The 18608-nt window shown below is 51.3% G+C and overlaps 1 protein-coding gene across 16 annotated transcripts in view; it reads right to left on the minus strand.

The window, feature by feature from the left end:
- Positions 1-18608, minus strand: part of Ranbp3 (RAN binding protein 3) — a 57767-nt gene that overhangs the window by 20863 nt on the left and 18296 nt on the right. For 5 of the 16 annotated variants that reach the window (XM_047530718.1, XM_047530713.1, XM_047530715.1 and 2 more), the window contains 4 exons: positions 12476-12676; positions 4180-4216; positions 4004-4090; positions 2066-2137 (listed from right to left, as the gene is read on the minus strand). In XM_047530718.1, the coding sequence (XP_047386674.1) occupies positions 2066-2137; positions 4004-4090; positions 4180-4216; positions 12476-12676 (397 nt within the window). Of the gene's footprint in view, positions 1-2065; positions 2138-4003; positions 4091-4179; positions 4217-12475; positions 12677-13752; positions 13789-18608 lie in introns of those variants that run through there. The other 11 variants (XM_047530728.1, XM_047530721.1, XM_047530727.1 and 8 more) reach the window with 5 other exon arrangements.

Raw genomic sequence — 18608 nt, forward strand, 5'->3', positions numbered from 1 at the left:
GAAGTTTTCCTGAAGTCTCCAGTGTCTCTACAAAAACCTTAACCACAGGTGTGGGAAGTGACTTCACATAACTGGTCTAACTGGTGAATTATGGCACAAAGCCAGTGGTAGAACAGGGCGATTCCACCTCATCAAGTGGTAGAACAGGGCGATTCTACCTCATCAAGTGATCAAGAGCAACCCTGCTAGCAAGAGGACAAAGCCAACATGGTGAGCACCAAGGACAGGGCATCACCCCTGGGGGTTCCTACCCAAGATACTTCTGGGTCTTACCAGGAAATGCTGGGCACCACAGACCCAAGGACTCTACAGGATGCATGGCCTGTAACCTTCAAAGATGGAAAGTGAGATACATGGGTGTGACATGGACATGATTCCTTGCTATAAAGGACGCAGTGGATGAATGAAGAACGCAGAAGGGAGTCTCTAGGTGAAAGTGTTATAGAAACACTCTGACTCTTCTATAAGTACTAACGTTTTCAAAATTAAATTTCAAAAAGGAGAAAAACAGGAAAGGACACGAAATTCACTTTGCAGATGGCCTGACATGCTTCCCATGTGCCCAGGCATTAGGGTATCAGGGACTGTAAACCAAGGCTGTGTCCAAGCCGTGAAATGGCCTGAAACATCTTGGCTTCCTGGGCCACCAGCTTCTAATGCTGGTGGACAAAGGAGAGAGGGGAGAGAGGCCACTACAGGCTCAGAGACAGATCACAAAACCAACTTGTACCTATGCTCACAGCACAAAAGGATCAAGTTCTGTAGTCCCCATGACAGATGATGGAGACCAAAACCAGGAGCCGGAGGACTTCACCCCCATGATTTAGAACACCACCTGCCAAATGACACCCAGTTACAACCTACCGGCTGGCTCTGAGGACCCTGAATCACCAAGTTCCTATTTGAATTGAGGTCAGGGGGTCATTTGAGGACAGTTGACTTTTAGAGTCAAAATGAATTCCACCATTTGAAATGGTGCCACTCAATCAATCCTCCAAGTTATAAAAACTCATGTCACCTCTTCCCTTACCAGCATGGGACTTATCTCACAATGCTTTTGAAGTTGGCATTAGATTTATATAAGGCAGGTTGGGTTATAGAGTGTGGGTTGTTGAACTTGCTCATTAAATACTTTATGGGGAATTCCAATCATGTGGGAGAAATTTTCAGGAAATTCAAGTTGGTTCTCTAAACAATAGACCAAAAAAGGAAGGTGCTTGTACTCTTCAGAAGGGATCACATAGTTTTCCTTAGCTTTAAAGTTGTGATGGTACATGCTCATCTGAACAGATCTAGGCAATACTAATGTGAAAATTTAATACACAGAAAAGGATCTGGAAAAAAATCACACAGCTTCATAGCAGCTATTTTGGGGTAGGACAGTGAGTGGAGAGGGGGCAAAGGAATTTTTCTTCTGTTGCTTTTTTAACAATATGAATATATTGTGTGAAAATGTGAAAACAGAATAAATACATCTCTCTCTCTCTCTATTGCAGATTGAACCCAGTGTGCTTTACCAAAGAGCTCTATCCTCTGCCCGTTTTATTTTGAGACAGAGTCTTGCTGAAAATCTCACTAAAACTGCTAAAGCTGACCTAGAACTTGTGATCCTCCTGCCTCAGCCTCCCAAGTTGCTGGGATGACAGGTATGTGCCACTGTGCCAGTTCTTCATATATACATATATCTTTAAATATTTTTATTAGCCATTGGTGAACTTTTAATTTATTCATTTGTATGCGGAGCTGAGAACCTTGCCCAGCTAGGTAAGCGCTCTACCACTGAGCCGCAACCCCAGCCTATATGTTTTCCAGAGTGTCAAACTCCTTACAACCAGGTCTTGCTGGGAGAAACAGAAACTTAAGGGCTTACTGAGGCCTTGTCTCATGATGGATTCCAGATCTAGAGGCTGAGGACTAGGGAAACTCAACACATTTAGGAACCAAAAGAGAATCCTGACTTCACACGCCCATTTCTGTTGAAGATCTCATTTAACAATGGTCAGTGCTGTGCATCCCAGGAAACCCCCAGGGACTGATGGATGGGCAAAGGGACACAAGGGCTCACCTGGGTCTGAGTCAGAATTGCCTGCAGAAGACTCGCAGAAGGTTGATGGCATAAAAACATTGTGTTTTGACACTGTCGGCAAGGAGATGCAGGCAGGGGAGGAACAAGAGGGAAAAGAGCATGAGTGGGGGGCACACGGGGGCTCTCCTGCGTGCGGGAACACGCAGACTCGCACTGACGCTTCCTCACTGGGAGCAGAGACCTACTTTACGGTAAGAATGGGGACCTGTGGCCCAACGGCCTCAAGTGGTCTGCCAGCTGGCTGCCCGTCCTGCCTTGTGCTCCCAGCCCTATCTTGGCACCCTGGGCCCTGCTGGGGGTGGCCAGTCAGGATGCAGACTGCAGCAGCCGGGTCTCACTGAAGGCTGCCTCAGCCCGTTTCCCCTCAACGGCCAGTGTGCTCCTTAGCCTGACCGATTAAGGCTTTTCTTTATAAGAGCAACTGCTTCCCAGGGTGTGGGCCAGCCCACAGGAGTCCACAAACGAAGCGGGACTCACGAGGAACAGCTCGAGAGAGTGTGACGGCTGCAGCGAAGCGGAGCTGGAGGGCAGTGCAAAAGCAATGCGTTCCGAACACCAGCACCACTCCCGCCCGCCTCCCTGGATGACCGGCAGCGTAGCACCCGCCTGGTGCCAGCGTGGGAAAACAAGCCGTGGTCCCTTGCCCCTTTGGGCTACAGCCACAGAACCAAGTGGCCCCTCTCCTCTCGTGGCACTCTCGGCTGCCGAAGTGTGGTTCAGCAGTGAGTGGGAAGGGAAGCCTCCTCCTCCTACGGAAACACCTGTCCAGGTGTGCAGAAAACTTTAAGCAAGGCTGCAAACCAACCAGGCAGCTCCTGGATATCTGGGGACAAATGACAGCATGTCCATCCGGGGCCTCGTGCAGCTGGGAAGGGATGTGTCAGTATCCAAAATCAACATCAAGGGCAGAGGGCTCAACAACCAGGGTGCCGAGTGATGCCTGGAAGGACGCTGGACTCTGCTCTGCCCTGTGCTCCTGCCACACGCGCATTTCTTTGTGAGTAGAAGTCACTGTCTGGAGTGATCTTTCCCTCACAGCGCTAGTAATGGCCATGAAGCCCACAACCGGAAATCGTTTCCCATGAACTGCCTAAGAAGGCATGACACGTCGTGCAACCAGAAGACCTCTCTAAATGCGCCTGTGCCTCCAGACCACGAGGCAGCACCAGAGTGGACCAAGTCATGATGGGGAAGAGGAATGGCTCGGGGTCAGCAGTTACCCTTGAACTTGGAGGGTGGCTCCATGCTGGAGGCAAGGGCCAGGCTTTCTGTGCCTCCTGAGTAGCCCCGACCACTCTCTGTCCCAGAAACCTGCCTCTCTGCCATGCCTGCCTCTGTACCTAAGGGGCCTGCTGGCCTGCATGCTGTGACTGAAGCCTTTTGGGCAGGTGCTCCACATCCTGCCTGGCCCTTCCTCCAAGGCCCCACCAAGTCCCCCGCCCCGGGAATTCATGGCATCGCGTCCAGGGTTCTGCTGGAGCTTCTTGGTTTGTGAGTGAGTGCGTGTGTGAATGCGTGTGTGTACACGTGTGCACATGCTCACGTGTCTGGGCTGCTGCACTGGGCAGCTGGTGCTCCCATAGCTGAAGGTCAGCCCACAGCGTCACAGCAGCCTTAGGAAGGATCGCAATGAATGGTCAGAGCCCCAGGAGGGCTCTCAGGCTCAGCCCTCCTCTCCTACTTCTGAGGGACGATCTTTACCATACCATCGAGGTCCTCTGCCTGCTAAGTCTCACCATGCTGTTAAGTGCCACTGACTCCACGTGGGGGACACCTGGTGCCATACCCAGGCAAGTTCTGACCTCACTCCCAACAGAGACCACATCTAATGGGATCTGGACAGGGGCCAGATGGGGGATGTGAGGTGTCAGAGGGGAACAATTAAGTGACAGAACGATAAATGCTTTTATCATTTACCTGACTGTGAAGGTGGGAACTGGGTTAAAGAGGACGTTCTTTCTCGCTTGACAGGAGGGCAGTAGTTTCCATCTTCTCGGTCAGAATCTACAGAAAATAATGAGGAAGAGGAGGAACATCAGGCTGCTTCTGTTTTTGCCACCAAAGATGGCCAAACGCTTCAGAGACTTCCTTACCCTCTCCTGCTTCGGGACTGGAGCCTCCAGCTGACCTCTGAAACAAGAGCACACGGCAGGCTGGTGAGAGGTGGCGGGCTCCGGGACCCAACCCCCGGCTCTGGAGCCAGTGGTGCCAAATGCACAACTGGGGCTAACTCCTGGCGCTGCCACCGCTCCCTGCACAGAACTCCAGCCCACTAGAGGCGACTTCTGATGGCTTTCTGACAGCTCAAAGACGCCCAGCACGGGACCAGGTTCTCTGCTCCTCCACAGGTCACAGGGGCGTGCCACCCCGGGAACAACACAACTCTACTGGGCCACGAGTCATTCTGACAGGAGTTGAAAAGCAAGCCTCTCCACTGCCAGGGTTGCTTGAAATGGTCACTTAACGTGGATCCACTTGGTGTCCACTCCTTGCCCTGGAACAGTCTACGGTACAGACTCCTGCTCCAGGCTGGGCTTGGTCAAAGTCCACTGCAAAGTGTTCAGAACAGAACCGTCGAACCCTGTACAACTCTATGGACCACAGAACCACCACAATCTAAGAGAAGGGGGTCTAGGAATTGCCTCCTTTTACGATTTTTAGTTCTAGAATGTGAACAAGCAGCGATTAAGATTCAGAATGAGTGCCCGGTGCCCCAATCCCTCGCGTAAGTCCTTTGGCAGGGATGTGTTGTTCTCCAGACCTCAGCAGCCACCAGGCCACTCTGAGGAGCGGATGCCACTCCTCCTTGTGGACTTCATCGAAGAGCCAGAAGACCCAGTTTCCTATTTTTGAAAACTCTCCCCAGGAGTCAGGTTGAGCCACACGGGGACTGTCCACCTCGATGGGCTGTTAGGGATTAAATGAAATGATGCGTGTGAAAGTTCTCTACCAACTGCAGAGTGGCGTGTAGAAGAAGTGACTGGAATAAATAAGACTGAAGACGCTGGGCACCAGGAGAGACCCTCCCAAGGGGAGAGGTGCTGGAACGTTTTTCCATAAAGGGCCAGTCATTGCTTTGTCTTGGCAGGCCACATTTAGTCTCTGCCACATTCTTTGCTTTTGTCTTTATAATCCTTTAAAAATGTAAACAGGGGCTGGGGATATGGCTCAGTTGGTAGAGTGCTTGCCTTGCAAGCACAAGGCCCTGGGTTCAATCCCCAGCACCACCAAAAAAAAAAAAAAAAAAAAAAAAAAAAGGTAAACAATGTCTCAGTTCCCCAGCTGCACAAAAATAGGCTGTGGGCTGGAATCTGCAACAGCAAGAACCCAGAGAGGTTATGGTTTCTTCAAAGTCACACAGCTAATTCATGACAGTTAGAAAAGGACCATAACCTGGATTTCCTCCTTTGCAGTGGGAGCTGACAGTTTAGGTGTGTGTCAGGAAAGCAAGCCTGCTTGAGGTCTGTTAGAGCTCTCTGGAATTGGTCCTAGGGGGCTGTGTGAGGTGAGGGGAAGTCACCAATAACCCCATGTGTGTACCTGGGCAATGACAGGATCAGAGGTCACTGCCACCCAAGTACTAGGGAAATAAAATCCTCTTAATACCATGGAGGGAGTCTCTTTTATTTATTTATTTTTTGGTGATACCAGGAATTGAACCCAGGGCAACTCTACCAGCAAGCCACATCACCAGCCCTTTTTATTTTGAGACAGGGTTTCACTAACTTGCAGAGGCTGGCCTCAAATTTGTGATCCTCCTGCCTCAGCCTCCTGAGTAGCTGGTATTACAGGTCTATGCCACTGTGCCCAGCCATGGTAGGTTCTCTCAGTGATGGGCCACTGTGGAAATACCAGTGCCCCAAATGAAATGAAATCCTCGTGCCCAGTGTGCCAGTTCTGAATCTGTACTGCGTAGTGCTGGAATGTAAGAGCAGAGCCCCAAGCCCTACCCATGCCTCCCCTTTCCCCGAGCTGTACAGAAGGGATCCTGGCTCTGCTGGCTCTATTTCCAATGGGGGCTAACCCCCCTGGGCCTTGGTTCCCTCCCTCAGACACTGGGGATGCTAGTGCCTCCCTGGCAGCGGGGGTTGGGCCTTCAGAGACGAGGTAGGTGGAGCCCAGAGCGAGACAGTGAAGCTGACAGTTACTCACTATGTGGCTAAACTCAAAGCTGGCCCTACCATGGTGCTAGACCCCTGGGGTGCACGGGGCAGGGCTTCCAAGCTCAGGAGATAGGCTAACTGGGAGAGCCGGGTCTTCTGAACTAAGTACTGGGTCCAACCACAAGGTGGCACCTGGTTGGGGAACCGTGAGGGGGTTAAGAGAACCCTGAACCGGAACTTAGTGTGGGGGGCTAAGATGCATTCCTGAAGGGCTTTGAGGCCACAGAGGCCAGAGCCTGAGTTGTGTCTGCTCACACAGACCACACCACTGGCTTGTCATCAGGTCTACTCTCTTGGTATCATCTTTTTCTAGAGTGGCATCAGGGGGATGCAGGCTCCTACTAGCAAAGAGGAAGAGGCAGCGACTACTTGCCCTGGCTAATGCAGCCATGAGCGGGCCGGGCCGCACGACCTGTCTGGAGAGCAGGTCACTCTAAGCTGAGAAGGGGCAAGGACACATCTTACTTGCCCTCTGAGCCTGGCAGCTACTGTCAGCCTCCCAAAACTTGATAGAGGTCCCTGGGAGAGTCCAGCCACCTCTTCAGTCCGATATTGTTGGATAGGGCACTGACCGCCTCCCTTGTCCTCCCAGGTTTTTCTAACAGCGGGCCGAGCACAGACGCACCCCCACGACTCACCCCATGGCTCTAGGCTCTTCTTTCCTCCTATAGTTTAACAAGCATCCTGATTGCACTGAAACCCTCTGAGTTCACCTCCTTGGTCTTGGGAGCCTTCCCTTTCCCGAATAACTTCCAGGCCTGGCAATGGCTCTCTCTTGGAGCTTCACGCCTCTGCAGACAAGTGTTCCCTCATCAGGGATGTCCTGCTCTCCTTGGTCACACAGTCTTGTTGCTCCTTACGTTTTTCCTTTGTGGTTTCGAATTCACTTAGAGTCCCTGCACTAGACTCCAAGGAGGGAACTGGTCCTTGTTCAACAAAGGGACACTGTCCCAGACACTCTGCAGGCCATGGAGACACAGCAAAGGCTAGTGCCCTGACCTTACCTGTATTAGTGTCTGGGCCAGGGGACCTGGGTGTCTTCCGGCTTTCTCAGCTCCCACAAGGATACTTCCACCACCATCACAACCAAGGACTCTGCATCTGACCACCTGTGACCACGTGTGATCTCAGTGAGTCTCCGTGGAAATTTCCTGGTTTTCCTTCTGTTACAGATTTCTAATTCATTTGGCTGTGGCTGGAGAATGTACTTTGCATGACTTCAATCCTTTCCAATTGGAGAGGAGTGTGGAATCCTGGGGAAGGTCCCTGTGCATGGGAAGGATATGCACCCTACTGCTGGGGGTAGCGGGCTCCCAGGGGTGCTTGGGTCCTCCTCTTACCATCCTCTCTCCAGCAGTCCTACTGAAAGCAGGGTGCTCCTTCTCCTTTCAGTTCAGTTGGTTCCTGCTTTGAGTATTTGGGGTTCTTTCCATGACACCCATGCCTCTCGGTGATTGGAGTCTCCTTAAGAATCTGATGGGTGCTCTAGCTCTCCCTCCAGAGCAGAGTAGCCAGTCATGAGCTGATGCCTCTGGGGCTCCCGCCTGGCCTCTCAGGCCTGTCCGTGGCTCTGGCAGCCTGCTGCTCGGCACCTCATCCTCCCCACCAGCACACATCAAAGTCCAGTCAGCCAGAGTGTGAGAGAATGTCCACCTGGTCACACCGCCATGGCTCCTACTTGCTGGCCTCCCACCGGCCCCTGCAGATGGCCCACTCTGCATATGGTGGTCACGTCTGCCTGATCCTCTCTCTCTCTTAGGCCCTGACTGTTGAGAGCCCTTGTCGGCCTCCTGCAGCATGGAGTCCTCTCACTCTACACCACTTCTGCTTGCCACCCTGGCTCCTTCCTGCTTTCTGAACACAGGGACTCTATGCTCCTCACACAGTGTGGGGCACCATCCTTGCCCTGGGTCTCCGCAGGGCTGGGATGCTGTCCCTCACAGTCCACTACTGTGACAGCCACCTCCAGGACACGCCTGCATTCATTCTCCAACCCAGCTCTGGTCCCTGACCCTTTCCTGCCCCATTTTGCCCAGCGTAGTCAGAAGTGACCTCACACATCAGTCTGGTGTCTGTCTACCATGACCACACAGCTCAGAGAAGCACCCAGGGCCCTGCGCAAAAAATACATTTGGGGAGGATTTGCAGCACACATGAAGTCCATGTCCTTTGCTGTACCTGTTTTGGTGACCCCAAGAAGAAAGGGTGTCTGGCCAGATAAGACTCAGATGCTCCCTGACGCAACCTCAGGAGACCCTCAAATCCATGCCCCGAGTCTCTTCTAAGAACCTGCTTACAGGAAAGTGGTGGCCTTTTGGTCCTGGGAAGGATGATGCAGGAAGGTCTTCCTCCTAGGGAACCTTCCAGGTGCTACTGGAACCCCTCAGTGAGGAAACTGCCGCCAGTGACTCCTCTTTAAGACTTAGAGGAAGGATGGGAGAGGGAACCTAAGGCAGCATCCTGTCTGCTACTTTTAGACGTGCCAGCTCTGGAGCCCTCCACAGCTGCCCATGGGAGGTGTCACCTGTCCCCAGCCCTCACTGGAACCCCTTGCTCCATACCCTGCCAGATGGGAGGGCCTCTCTCTTAGGACAAGGTTGGGCTTACTGTCCACTGGCCTGTGCCATCTGGCCCAAGGAAGGAAAAGGATTGGGATGCAGGGTACCCTTTGATCACCTGGCACCACACAAGGCCTACACCAGCCTCACCCTCTCCATTTCCCTTAGACTCCTGGGTACCAAGGAGGCCTGGGGACCACTGCTCACCCCAACCAAGGAAGCAGGTTCTCAGAGTTCTGTCTGGGATGATACCAGGGACACATGTAGGGCTGGGCTCCAGAGGGGTGCAGCCCACAGCCCAGAAGTCACCAAGGAGACATGTGTGAGAAATTTAAGAGTGCTTCCTGGGGAGCAGTGAGGACAGAAGCAGGGTGAAAGAACCTCACTTCCTCCTCCACTTCTCTCCAAACCTGGCTCCACCACTGATGATTAGGACTCCCGGATGACACCCCAGGAACACTGGGTTGACATTTGAGAATACCACAATAAAAACATTCCTCATTAATAACCACATCAGGAAGCAAAGGAGAAAGGCGACCAAAGACGGCCCTTGGACTTATTTCTCAGGCATCGGGAAGAACATATGAAGCAGGCTCATAAGGAAGACATCCCCACATGCTTGGCTGAGGGCAGGCCAGCAGCCCTGCCAGCTGGAGGAAGAAGCTCAGCTCTGTAAGGTGCACGAGTCCCTGTCGCCGAGTGCAGATGGGGAGGGCATACCTAACCCAGAGTGGGACTGCAGATGTAGGGGCATCTGTCGCGAAGAAAGGATAAAATGATGAACCCCATCATCAGTACATTTATTCAGAATCTATCCCTCCAAAACACATGGCTCCTGTAAGAATGCCCGGCGTGGCCTGGAGTGCAAAGGGGCAGGCTGACCCAGGGAGGGGAAAGAGTGGAGCTGCCTTCAGGTGCAGACAAAGGGGCGGGCAGGGATGAGAGGCCAGAGGGCAGGGCCAGTCAGGTAACCCTCCTGGTTAACAGCACCTACAGCTGGGCCTGATGGCGCCTCAGTTGATTCTAACTGCACCGACCAGTTAGAGCGCCTGACTGGTGGTAGCTGCAGGACGATGGGTGCCCGGGAGGAGAAACAGAATGCAGGCCACTTCAAAGTCAGTTACCCTGTGACAGGCCACCAACTCAAAAATGCTTTTGTAGAGGTGGACATTGAAAAAAACACTGAGGAAAGCAGAGAGGCCACCTTGAAGGTCTGGATGCTGAGGGGTGATGAGGTCATGGCTTGTGGGAGCTGGGAGGGGAGAAGAAGCTGCCAGTCAGAGGGCTTGCTCCTGCCTGCCTGCCTGCCCCTTCTCTGTGGTCCTAAAACACATCTGAAGCTTGGCAATGCCTGGCACAGAGCTTTGATCCAACATGATTCCAGCAGGCTCAAAGTAAGCACGGAAAATTGTCTGCTTTCTCCAGAGATGCAGAATTTAATCTGCATGAGGTTTGGTCTTCTTCAATCTGTCTTCTGAGAGACAGAAGTCTGATAACATAGAGACTTTTTTCTGGTACTGAGTCCTCAATGGCCAGAGCTCTGAGGAGACGGAAAGATGAGGAGGGCCTTTTATAAGCAAGCCACTATTTATTATGAAGAGCTCTCAGCTTCACATTCCCCAGGAGTCCGGGAACAGAGGACAGACCAGACGTGATGGATGAGACCTGCAGGGTAACAGTGGGTGGTTTCCTGGTTTCCTGAGCACCGATGTGGGGCAGAACAAGTACCAAGTTTGTTCTGATACAAAAGAAAGTCTGCATTCACCAAAGTTTACCTCAGTTCAAGAAGAAGCAGGATCGTGTTCCACCTGACTTGATTTATGGACTAACTGACCTAAAACAAAGTTTAGTTTTCCTTGCACATGCCCAATCAGTGGAAAAAGCCAATTAAGAGGAGCTGCTGGGAACCAGCCTGATTTCTCTGTGGAGAGCCCAAGGCAGCAAACACTGTCACCAAGGGCTGTGCCAGTGCTGTGTCCAAGACTCCTGAGGTTACCAACTACAGCATGCGTTTGTGTTGTGTGGCTGGCCATCAGTGCCATCGGTGCATTTACAACCTGCCGCCCTCAGCCCTGCAGTCCTGGCTCTGTCCCATGATGGATTAACTCATCCCGAGGCTCCCTGCCATGATGCTTCACGTTTTCTTGGACAGTTTGGGAACCGCCTGCGTTCCTCAGGATTAGAGTCTCTGACCTAAAGACCACAAGAATCAGTGAGCTGGGTTTGACAGACACAGGTCACCGCCTGAGTTGGTCAGGTCTTGGAGGCACATCATGGTGAGAAGTGACACCCCACCAAGATACCAGGGGCCTCTGTCAGATATCAAGGGACCCCTGTGCTCTTGAAGAGCAGCTCCATCACACCAGGTCTGTGAAAGCCCTATTAGCTACTCTCACTCTGAGACTTGCCACCTCAGCAGCTGCAGGGTCTACTGCAAGCTGCCCTTCTCAAGTTCTGGCCCCACCTGCTCTCAGAAGTTGTGCTCTTGAGGACCAGAGAAGGCCAAAGGCACACTAACTCACACCGTCCAACTCAGGCGCTTCCAGGAGCTGCTCTGCCAGGCCGGAGCACTCCGTGCGAGGGCTGTGCTCCTAGGGCACTGTGGCCTGCTCTCGCAGCTTCTGAAGTCTCACTACCCAGGCCCACTTCTACCCTGTGAAGGGCAGCCCTTCCCCCACAGACCCTGGCTCGAGGCACACGGCAGACTCGTTTCTTTTTTCATTACACAACAACTCCTCCAAAGTGTTAGGGCTCCGATCTTGCCACTTTCTTCTGCGTGTCCTAGGGGCTTGGTGGCTATGACTGAATCTTCATGGTTTCCTTAAAAACAGGAACTGGTGGTGGAAGGAGTCACTCAGGGGTGGGGAAGGTATGTGGGACTGTGCTACGCTAGAAGACAGTCTGGTGTTTAGAGCAAGCAATAGGGCCAGATCCTCTGTTCCCTCGTTATGTCATGAGAACAGGGGTCTTCTGTCATTAGACACCCAAGGGATAGAGTTTTCAATGTCGAAGGTAGGACCATGTTCACCTTTCCCAATGTATTAAACTTCAAAAACCCAAGATGCTTCTTGCTCTCAAGAGTTTATGATTGTTTCCACCTTATCTTCAAAATCCTTCACAACACGAAGAGGAAGAGCACAAGGGGCTCCCCCTACATTCGAAGGAGGGGCTTTTTCTTCTTTCTGCTTTGAAAGTGAACAAGCAGTTCACTGTCTAGCCACAGTCCAAACAGAAGCAGTCTTGCAGCCTGACTGGGGCTAGATGACTCTTCTTACAGATGAGGGCAGCCAGCACTCCTCAGAGTTCTGACACTGAACTTAAATGCCCAAGTTCAGGGACAGTAGAAAGAGAAGCAGAAGAGGGAGAAGGGGTAGAATTTGATTTGGAAGGGTCTCCCGCCTACTCAATTCCTCTTTTAATCACTGTGTCTCTTTCAGGAAGCAGGATTAGTCTCTTGCTATGGGTACAGATGTCCCTAACTAAAAGAGACCAAGCATAAAAGAGGGGTTACTCTTCCTGACTTTCACTGGCACGAATGAAGGGAGTTGTTATCATTAGCTGCATGTGTTGATCTAGGGTCTGGGTGAGAGGGACCCCAGGGAAGGGGCTGGTCTGGGTGACTCCCCCAGGGCAGTGTGGTGCCGTGTGGGCAGTGTGATTGGACTTACCCCTGCCAGTTCTCGTGGAAAAGGAAGCTGGGCTTCAGGAGCGGGAAGCGGAGGAGTGCTGGCTGAAGTGCTAGCAGGGGCAGGAGGTTCTAGGGCATGCTCACCAGCTGATTCGGGGTGACCCATGCCATGGTGGGGGGCCTCAGCCTCCCCCTGAGGCTCCTCTCCTGAATCCGACAAGTCTTTTTGCTCTGCAGAGGACTGGGAGCAAAAAAGACAATTTTCCTTCAATGTAAAATAAAGGCTGTGCCATGGGGCAGGGGAGGGCCGGGGCGGGGTGGCAGGGCTGGAGATGGCTCCACTCTCAGGGAGGAGGGGCCGAAAAAGTAAGCACTGCTTTGCTCAGTTTGACCCAACAAGGACAAAGCAAGTGAACTGCTTGACTTTACGAGGAGCTCAGAGGTGTCCAGGAAATCTGGATCCTCATTTTCAAAACTGTAGGGTGGCCTAGTACAGCTAACTGTGCTTATGGGCCTTGAGGGAGGAACAGCCCTCTTGGTGACCAAGAGGATGATTATGCTAAAGACTCTTAATTCCCAGAGGCTGGTAGCACTTCTCCTCCCATGCTGACTGTGCAGCTGCTGCCAGACCACTTCTGTGCACAAGGAGGTGGGGGACGTGGGCCTGGAAGCTCGTGGTCAGGTGTGAAACTGGGAGCCCAAGTCACAGGCTTCTGGGCCTCACTCCCATTCTTCTGGCACCTCTCTGTTCCTCCTGCTCACACCTGAGGTGGAGGAAGTGCCTCTTGCCTCGGTGAAGGGGCAGGCACATCCACAGAACCCTTGGTCTAGGACTCTCCAGGGTCACTCGGACAAAGGCTTATTGGAAAACAGCCACGTTTACAGAAGGCTGGTTCTGGAGGTCTTTGTTCCCAAGGTATCACTGCAGCATTCTTTGAGGTGCACCTTGGTATTCCAGTCAGCTTCCATGGGCTGAGAGTTGTGGCCACAACTCCATGACTCTTGAGAAGCAGGCTATAACCCTGCTGTCCCTAAATCTCCCATGTGGCACTGTCCAACAGCGTGGAGCTGATTCTCTTACTCAGTGACCTAAATGGCTAGAGGGCTACCCTGTCTCCCTGCAGACGTTGTATTTTCTGGGCATGAAGTGACTGACCTCCTCAGAAAGGGGTTGGGCACTACTTACTTTCTTTTATTTAATTCTGTTGGGGGGTGGCTAATGGGGATTAAACTTAGGGGTACTAGACCACTGAGCCACATCCCCAGCCCTGTTTTGTATTTTATTTAGAGATGGAATCTCACTGAGTGGCTTAGCACCTTGCTGTTGCTGAGGCTGGCTCTGAACTTGCGATCCTCCTGCCTCAGCCTCCTGAGCCACTGGGATGACAGGAGTGGGCCACCATTTTGTGAGATGAGGTCTTGCTCTGTTGCCCAGGCTGAACCCAAACTGCTGGACTCAAGTGATCCTTTTACCTCATCCTCCCAAGTAGTGGGTCACCATGCTGGGCCTGGTGCTACTTTTAAACATGTGATCCTATAGGTGGAAATTAACTACATGAAGAGGAGTTAAGAACTTCCCAAAATTCTTTGGAATGCCAAAACAACATGTTAACACATCCTTCTGTCTCAAGAGTCACCAAAGGGACACTGTCTGCCTATTCAGGGATATCCAGTGACACAGGCCTTCCCAGGGGCAAGGGGGTCAATCCCCACATCTGTTGCTACTTTATGGACAGAGCTTTAACAACTCATCAAGGAAAATTAAACCCAGAGCTCTGTGAGAAACTGCTCTCGCTAGTCAGAACCACTTCAACGTCTGACCCCTGCTTCTGGGATGCAAGCCTTCCAATGCCCTCAGGGAGGATGCGAGAGGCAAGCGGAAAGAACTAAAATGACACCAACTTCACTGTCAACCAAACAATTCTTAAAAGGGCCGAGAAATGTCACGTCACTCCCTCAGGAGAAATAAAGAACATCATAGAAGCATCTACTCGGGTTCTAGTGTTTTTCCTGGGCAAGGACAGTATGCTCTCAAGAGCCCAGGTAGGACTGTAGTTCCCAACATGTGTGGAAACATCAGACATTAAGACTTCGCCAGCTGAAAATATGCCAAAATGTGTGCAAAAAACCAGGCACGGGGCTGAGGAGATAGCTCAGCTGGTAGAGTGCTTGCCTTGCAAGCACAAGGCCCTGAATTCGATCCCCAGTACCGCAAAAAACAACAACAACAACAAACAAACAAAACAAAACAAAAAACCACAAGCACGGTGTGAGCATCAAATCTGGTCGGAACACATCGTGCCAGCACTTCCGGTGCCACTGCACTGAGCAGCCCTCTCACAGCTGCTGGTGTTCTTACCTAACGGGCACCATCCTGCCAGAGCGAGTGAAGAGCCCCTGCAGGTTAGCTAGTGCTCTGCAGCGAGGGTGGCTGAGAGAAGCGCCTAGGCACTACCAACAGGAGGACATTGAAACACTCTTCAAGCCAAAAAGAAGGACCTGCCTCCATTCAGGGCAGTCTGAAAAAAAGCTTCAATTTTGCCCCAGAACACCAACGCCTGCAAACCCCATGTTTCACGGAGGGAGCCGTCCTGGTGGCATAGGCCCAGGGAAGGAGTCAATACAATTCCTGGGTTGCCAACTGGCCACGGAGTCTTTTGAAGTGCTGGCAGTAGAATTAAAAACTATCCAACACTTTTCTTGACACAAAATAAGAGGGTCAGGCCACTAGTCCCAAGGCTTAGTGACGCCCCAAGCACTCGGCAGCAAAGGCAATTCAGCACGTCCGACCGCAGAACACGCTGAGGGGCTCTGCCACTGAAGCCAGCTGCCAGCTTCTCTCTTTTCCATTTCAAATCCTTTATCTCAATCTCGATTCTCGGCTGGGGGTGAGGGAGGGGGGGACGCCCTCCGCTGGGGGAGTGGGCTCTTTTACGTGAATACCCCAGGGTGGTTTGAGATGATGTACTGAAAGAAGTTAGCTGCTTCCACAGCTGACAATGGAACTTCTTGATCTTTGGGGATCAAACAGTGGTTAGGGAAAAAAAAAATCACTACAAGAGGCATTTGAGGGACAACTTTAAATATGGACTGTATGTTGAAGACTATTACTGCATCCATGATCATATTCTTGGGAATGACATGGTCTCAGGTTCACAAAGGAGAAAGGCCCCACTCCTAGAGACACTTGTGGAAGACTTTTGGGGGACATGGCATGTGGGCAGTTTACAGCTGAGAGCTTCAGCAACGATGAGAAAAACACAAACCAAGGTGAGGAAGGCCCCAGCATTCAGCACCAGCTTTCTTGAGATTTCCAAAATAAAATTCAAAAATGTAAAAAAAAAAAATGTTGAAGCAAAATGGGGGAAAAAAATAGAGCCTGCTCAGAACACTCCAGCAGTCCCAATGGCTGCCTCCTGACGGCTTTAGTAGGAAGGGGAGGAGTTGCTGGTCTCTGACAGGAAGGAACCCAGAAGCCAGCTCAGATTCTCATTCTTAGAAGATCTAAAAGAGAACTGAGGCTGCTCCCTGCAGACCTGCCTTCCCGTGTCCCTTGCACTAGGAAGCCAAGGAAAAACTACGTCAGGTGTCTGTCCCTCATGTTCTGCCCAACTCTTGACAGGTCCTCAGGCCGCAGGGAAAAGCAGGGTGGAAGACCGCATCCATCTGGACCCAGCTGTGGGACTGCAGTCCTACCAACGGCTCCCGGCTTCTGCCCTTCAACACAGATGTTTCTTGCATGCCCTTCAGTGATCTTGCCACAGAAGTGTCACAGAAGTGGGGCACTGAACTCCCAAGAGCTGGAGGGCAGTTATTTTTAGAGACCCATTTGGAATTGGCTCTGAGTCAATATTTTGATAAGAGCACTTGCCTGTCACTTAAGTGACTAGAAGCCTTCCTAGCTAACCTTCCGGCTCAAGTTCAAGGCCCATCCTTTAAGGTGATTTGCACAGATCTCTGGAAGGTTATTCATATAAATCAGTCTTCACATTACAAAGTAGCTGAACTCCCTTAGCTGTGAAAACAGTACCAAGACAGGAACTAATGATTTTAAAAGCATTTTAAATCCATCTGAACACATTACATTTTATCGTTTCAGCTGAGCTGGTTGTCTTAAAATCTTCAGGTTAAGAGAATTATTAAATACTATTATTTGGGCTGGGGAGATAGCTCAGTTGGTAGAATGCTTGCCTTGTAAGCACGAGGCCCTGGGTTCAATCCCCAGCACCACCAAAAAAAAACAAAACAAAAACACACACACACACACACAAAAAAAAAAAAAAACCCACAAAAAAAATACTATTATTTGTTGGCAAACTTTTTTCTGCAGAGGTCAAAACAGTACTAAATATCTAAAGATACTAGATAAAGATACTCAATATCTCATTTCTTTTGGTGCTGGGGATGGAACCTGGGGCACTGCACATTCCAAGCATGCGTGGTGGCACTGAGCAGCACACCCTTGCTGCTATGCAGCCACGGGACGGCGAAGGGTATGGAGTGGCTGTGCTCCAATACAACAGTTCACAAAAACAGGTGCTGGTGGAGGGCCTGAGTGTTTAGAACAGGCTGACCCCTGTTCTAAACTGAATGTGGCCCAAATGATCACTATGAAATCCCAAATCTACAGAAGTCCTGCTTTTACTGAACTGGACAAAAAGGACCTGAACAGCTAAAAAGAGATGGAACATAACACATCTGGTTCCTAACGACTTTACTGACCATCCTGTGTCAGAACACTTCAGTCCCTTCATATCAACTGGCCCAGCAAACAACACGTCAGGGTCTGGAGAGAGGGGAGCATGGGTCTGCAAACACTGCCTGATCACCGAAACCAACTGGCTCTTTCTTTGGCAACAGTGGCCATGGGAAAGTTTAACTCAGAAGAGACTAACATCACAAGCTCACCAGACATTAGCCCAAGCAAGCAGAGATAGCGTGGGGTGGCGGAACAGGACAGCCACGTCCCTCCCCCACTACACACACACACACTCCCCGCACCAGCCTTCCTGGCAGACCACTTGAACATCACCCAGGAAAACCAGGCCACATGCTGAGAAGTTTTGGCTTCTCCTCTCTGTCCAAGGGAAGCAGTTGGATTGCTATGAGCTCCAAGTCACCAGACCAGCAGCAGATCCTAACCTGGGAGGCAGTCACCCTGCAAAAGGTCTGGGAATCCACTGGAGCACCAAGTGGATGTGATTCTCAGATACTTCATTCTCAACAAGATGCAAACAAACTTCAAAATGTGCCAAATTCAATGCAGCACTGTGGGTATAAAATGCTGCAACAGACATTAAATTACAACTACAGTCAGGTCAGGGGCCTCAGTGGTGAGGGACCTCAAGAATTTGAGATGACTAGGGGAATCCTCCCTCCAGCTGGGAGTCACTGCCACACACAGCAGCAGCTGACTTTTTTTTTTTTTTTTTTTTTTTGCGGGGCGGTAACCAGGGATTGAACCCAGCCCTATTTTGTGTTTTACTTAGAGACAGGGTCTCACTGAGTTGCTTGGTGCCTCACCGTTGCTGAGGCTGGCTTTGACTCAGCAATCCTGCCTCAGCCTCCCGAGCCACTGGGATTACAGGCGTGCGCCACCGCGCCCAGCACCAGCTGACTTCTGACACAGTTCCAATCTTCCATACTCATTGTCAGGGAAGGGCTTCGAGGTAGATAGCAACAGGTGGTTGTGGCTTTATGACGGATCCACCGGGCACCAATCAGACCTGACATCAGGTGAGGTACTTCCAGCACTCCAGAGACAATTCAAATTGGAAACAACCCCACAAAGACTGGGATCAACAGACAATGCAAGCAAACTCACAATCATTCTAAATGTATCCATGCCAAGTTGGTTGGGTCATAGAATTTCCCTAAATTCTTTGTTTTCATGGTGCTAGGGATTGAACCCAGGTCCTCACACATGCTGAACACATGCTCTACCAACGAGTGACGTCCCCGGTCACCTGCTACCATCTCCACAGGTTCATCTCCCCCTCCTTCCCATCTTTCTTCCCTCCTCCCCTTCTCCCTCCCTTTCCCTCCTGTTTCTCTACTGCTGCTTTCTGAGTGAGTAGTGGTTGTTTCTAAAACAAACCAGTAGGCGTTACAAAGACACTGCTAACACTGCTTTACAAAGGCCACTGGTAACTCAGCCACCCTTCCAGCTCAAG

This window comes from Sciurus carolinensis, chromosome 17 (assembly GCF_902686445.1).
Source record: "Sciurus carolinensis chromosome 17, mSciCar1.2, whole genome shotgun sequence".
Lineage (NCBI taxonomy): Eukaryota > Metazoa > Chordata > Mammalia > Rodentia > Sciuridae > Sciurus > Sciurus carolinensis.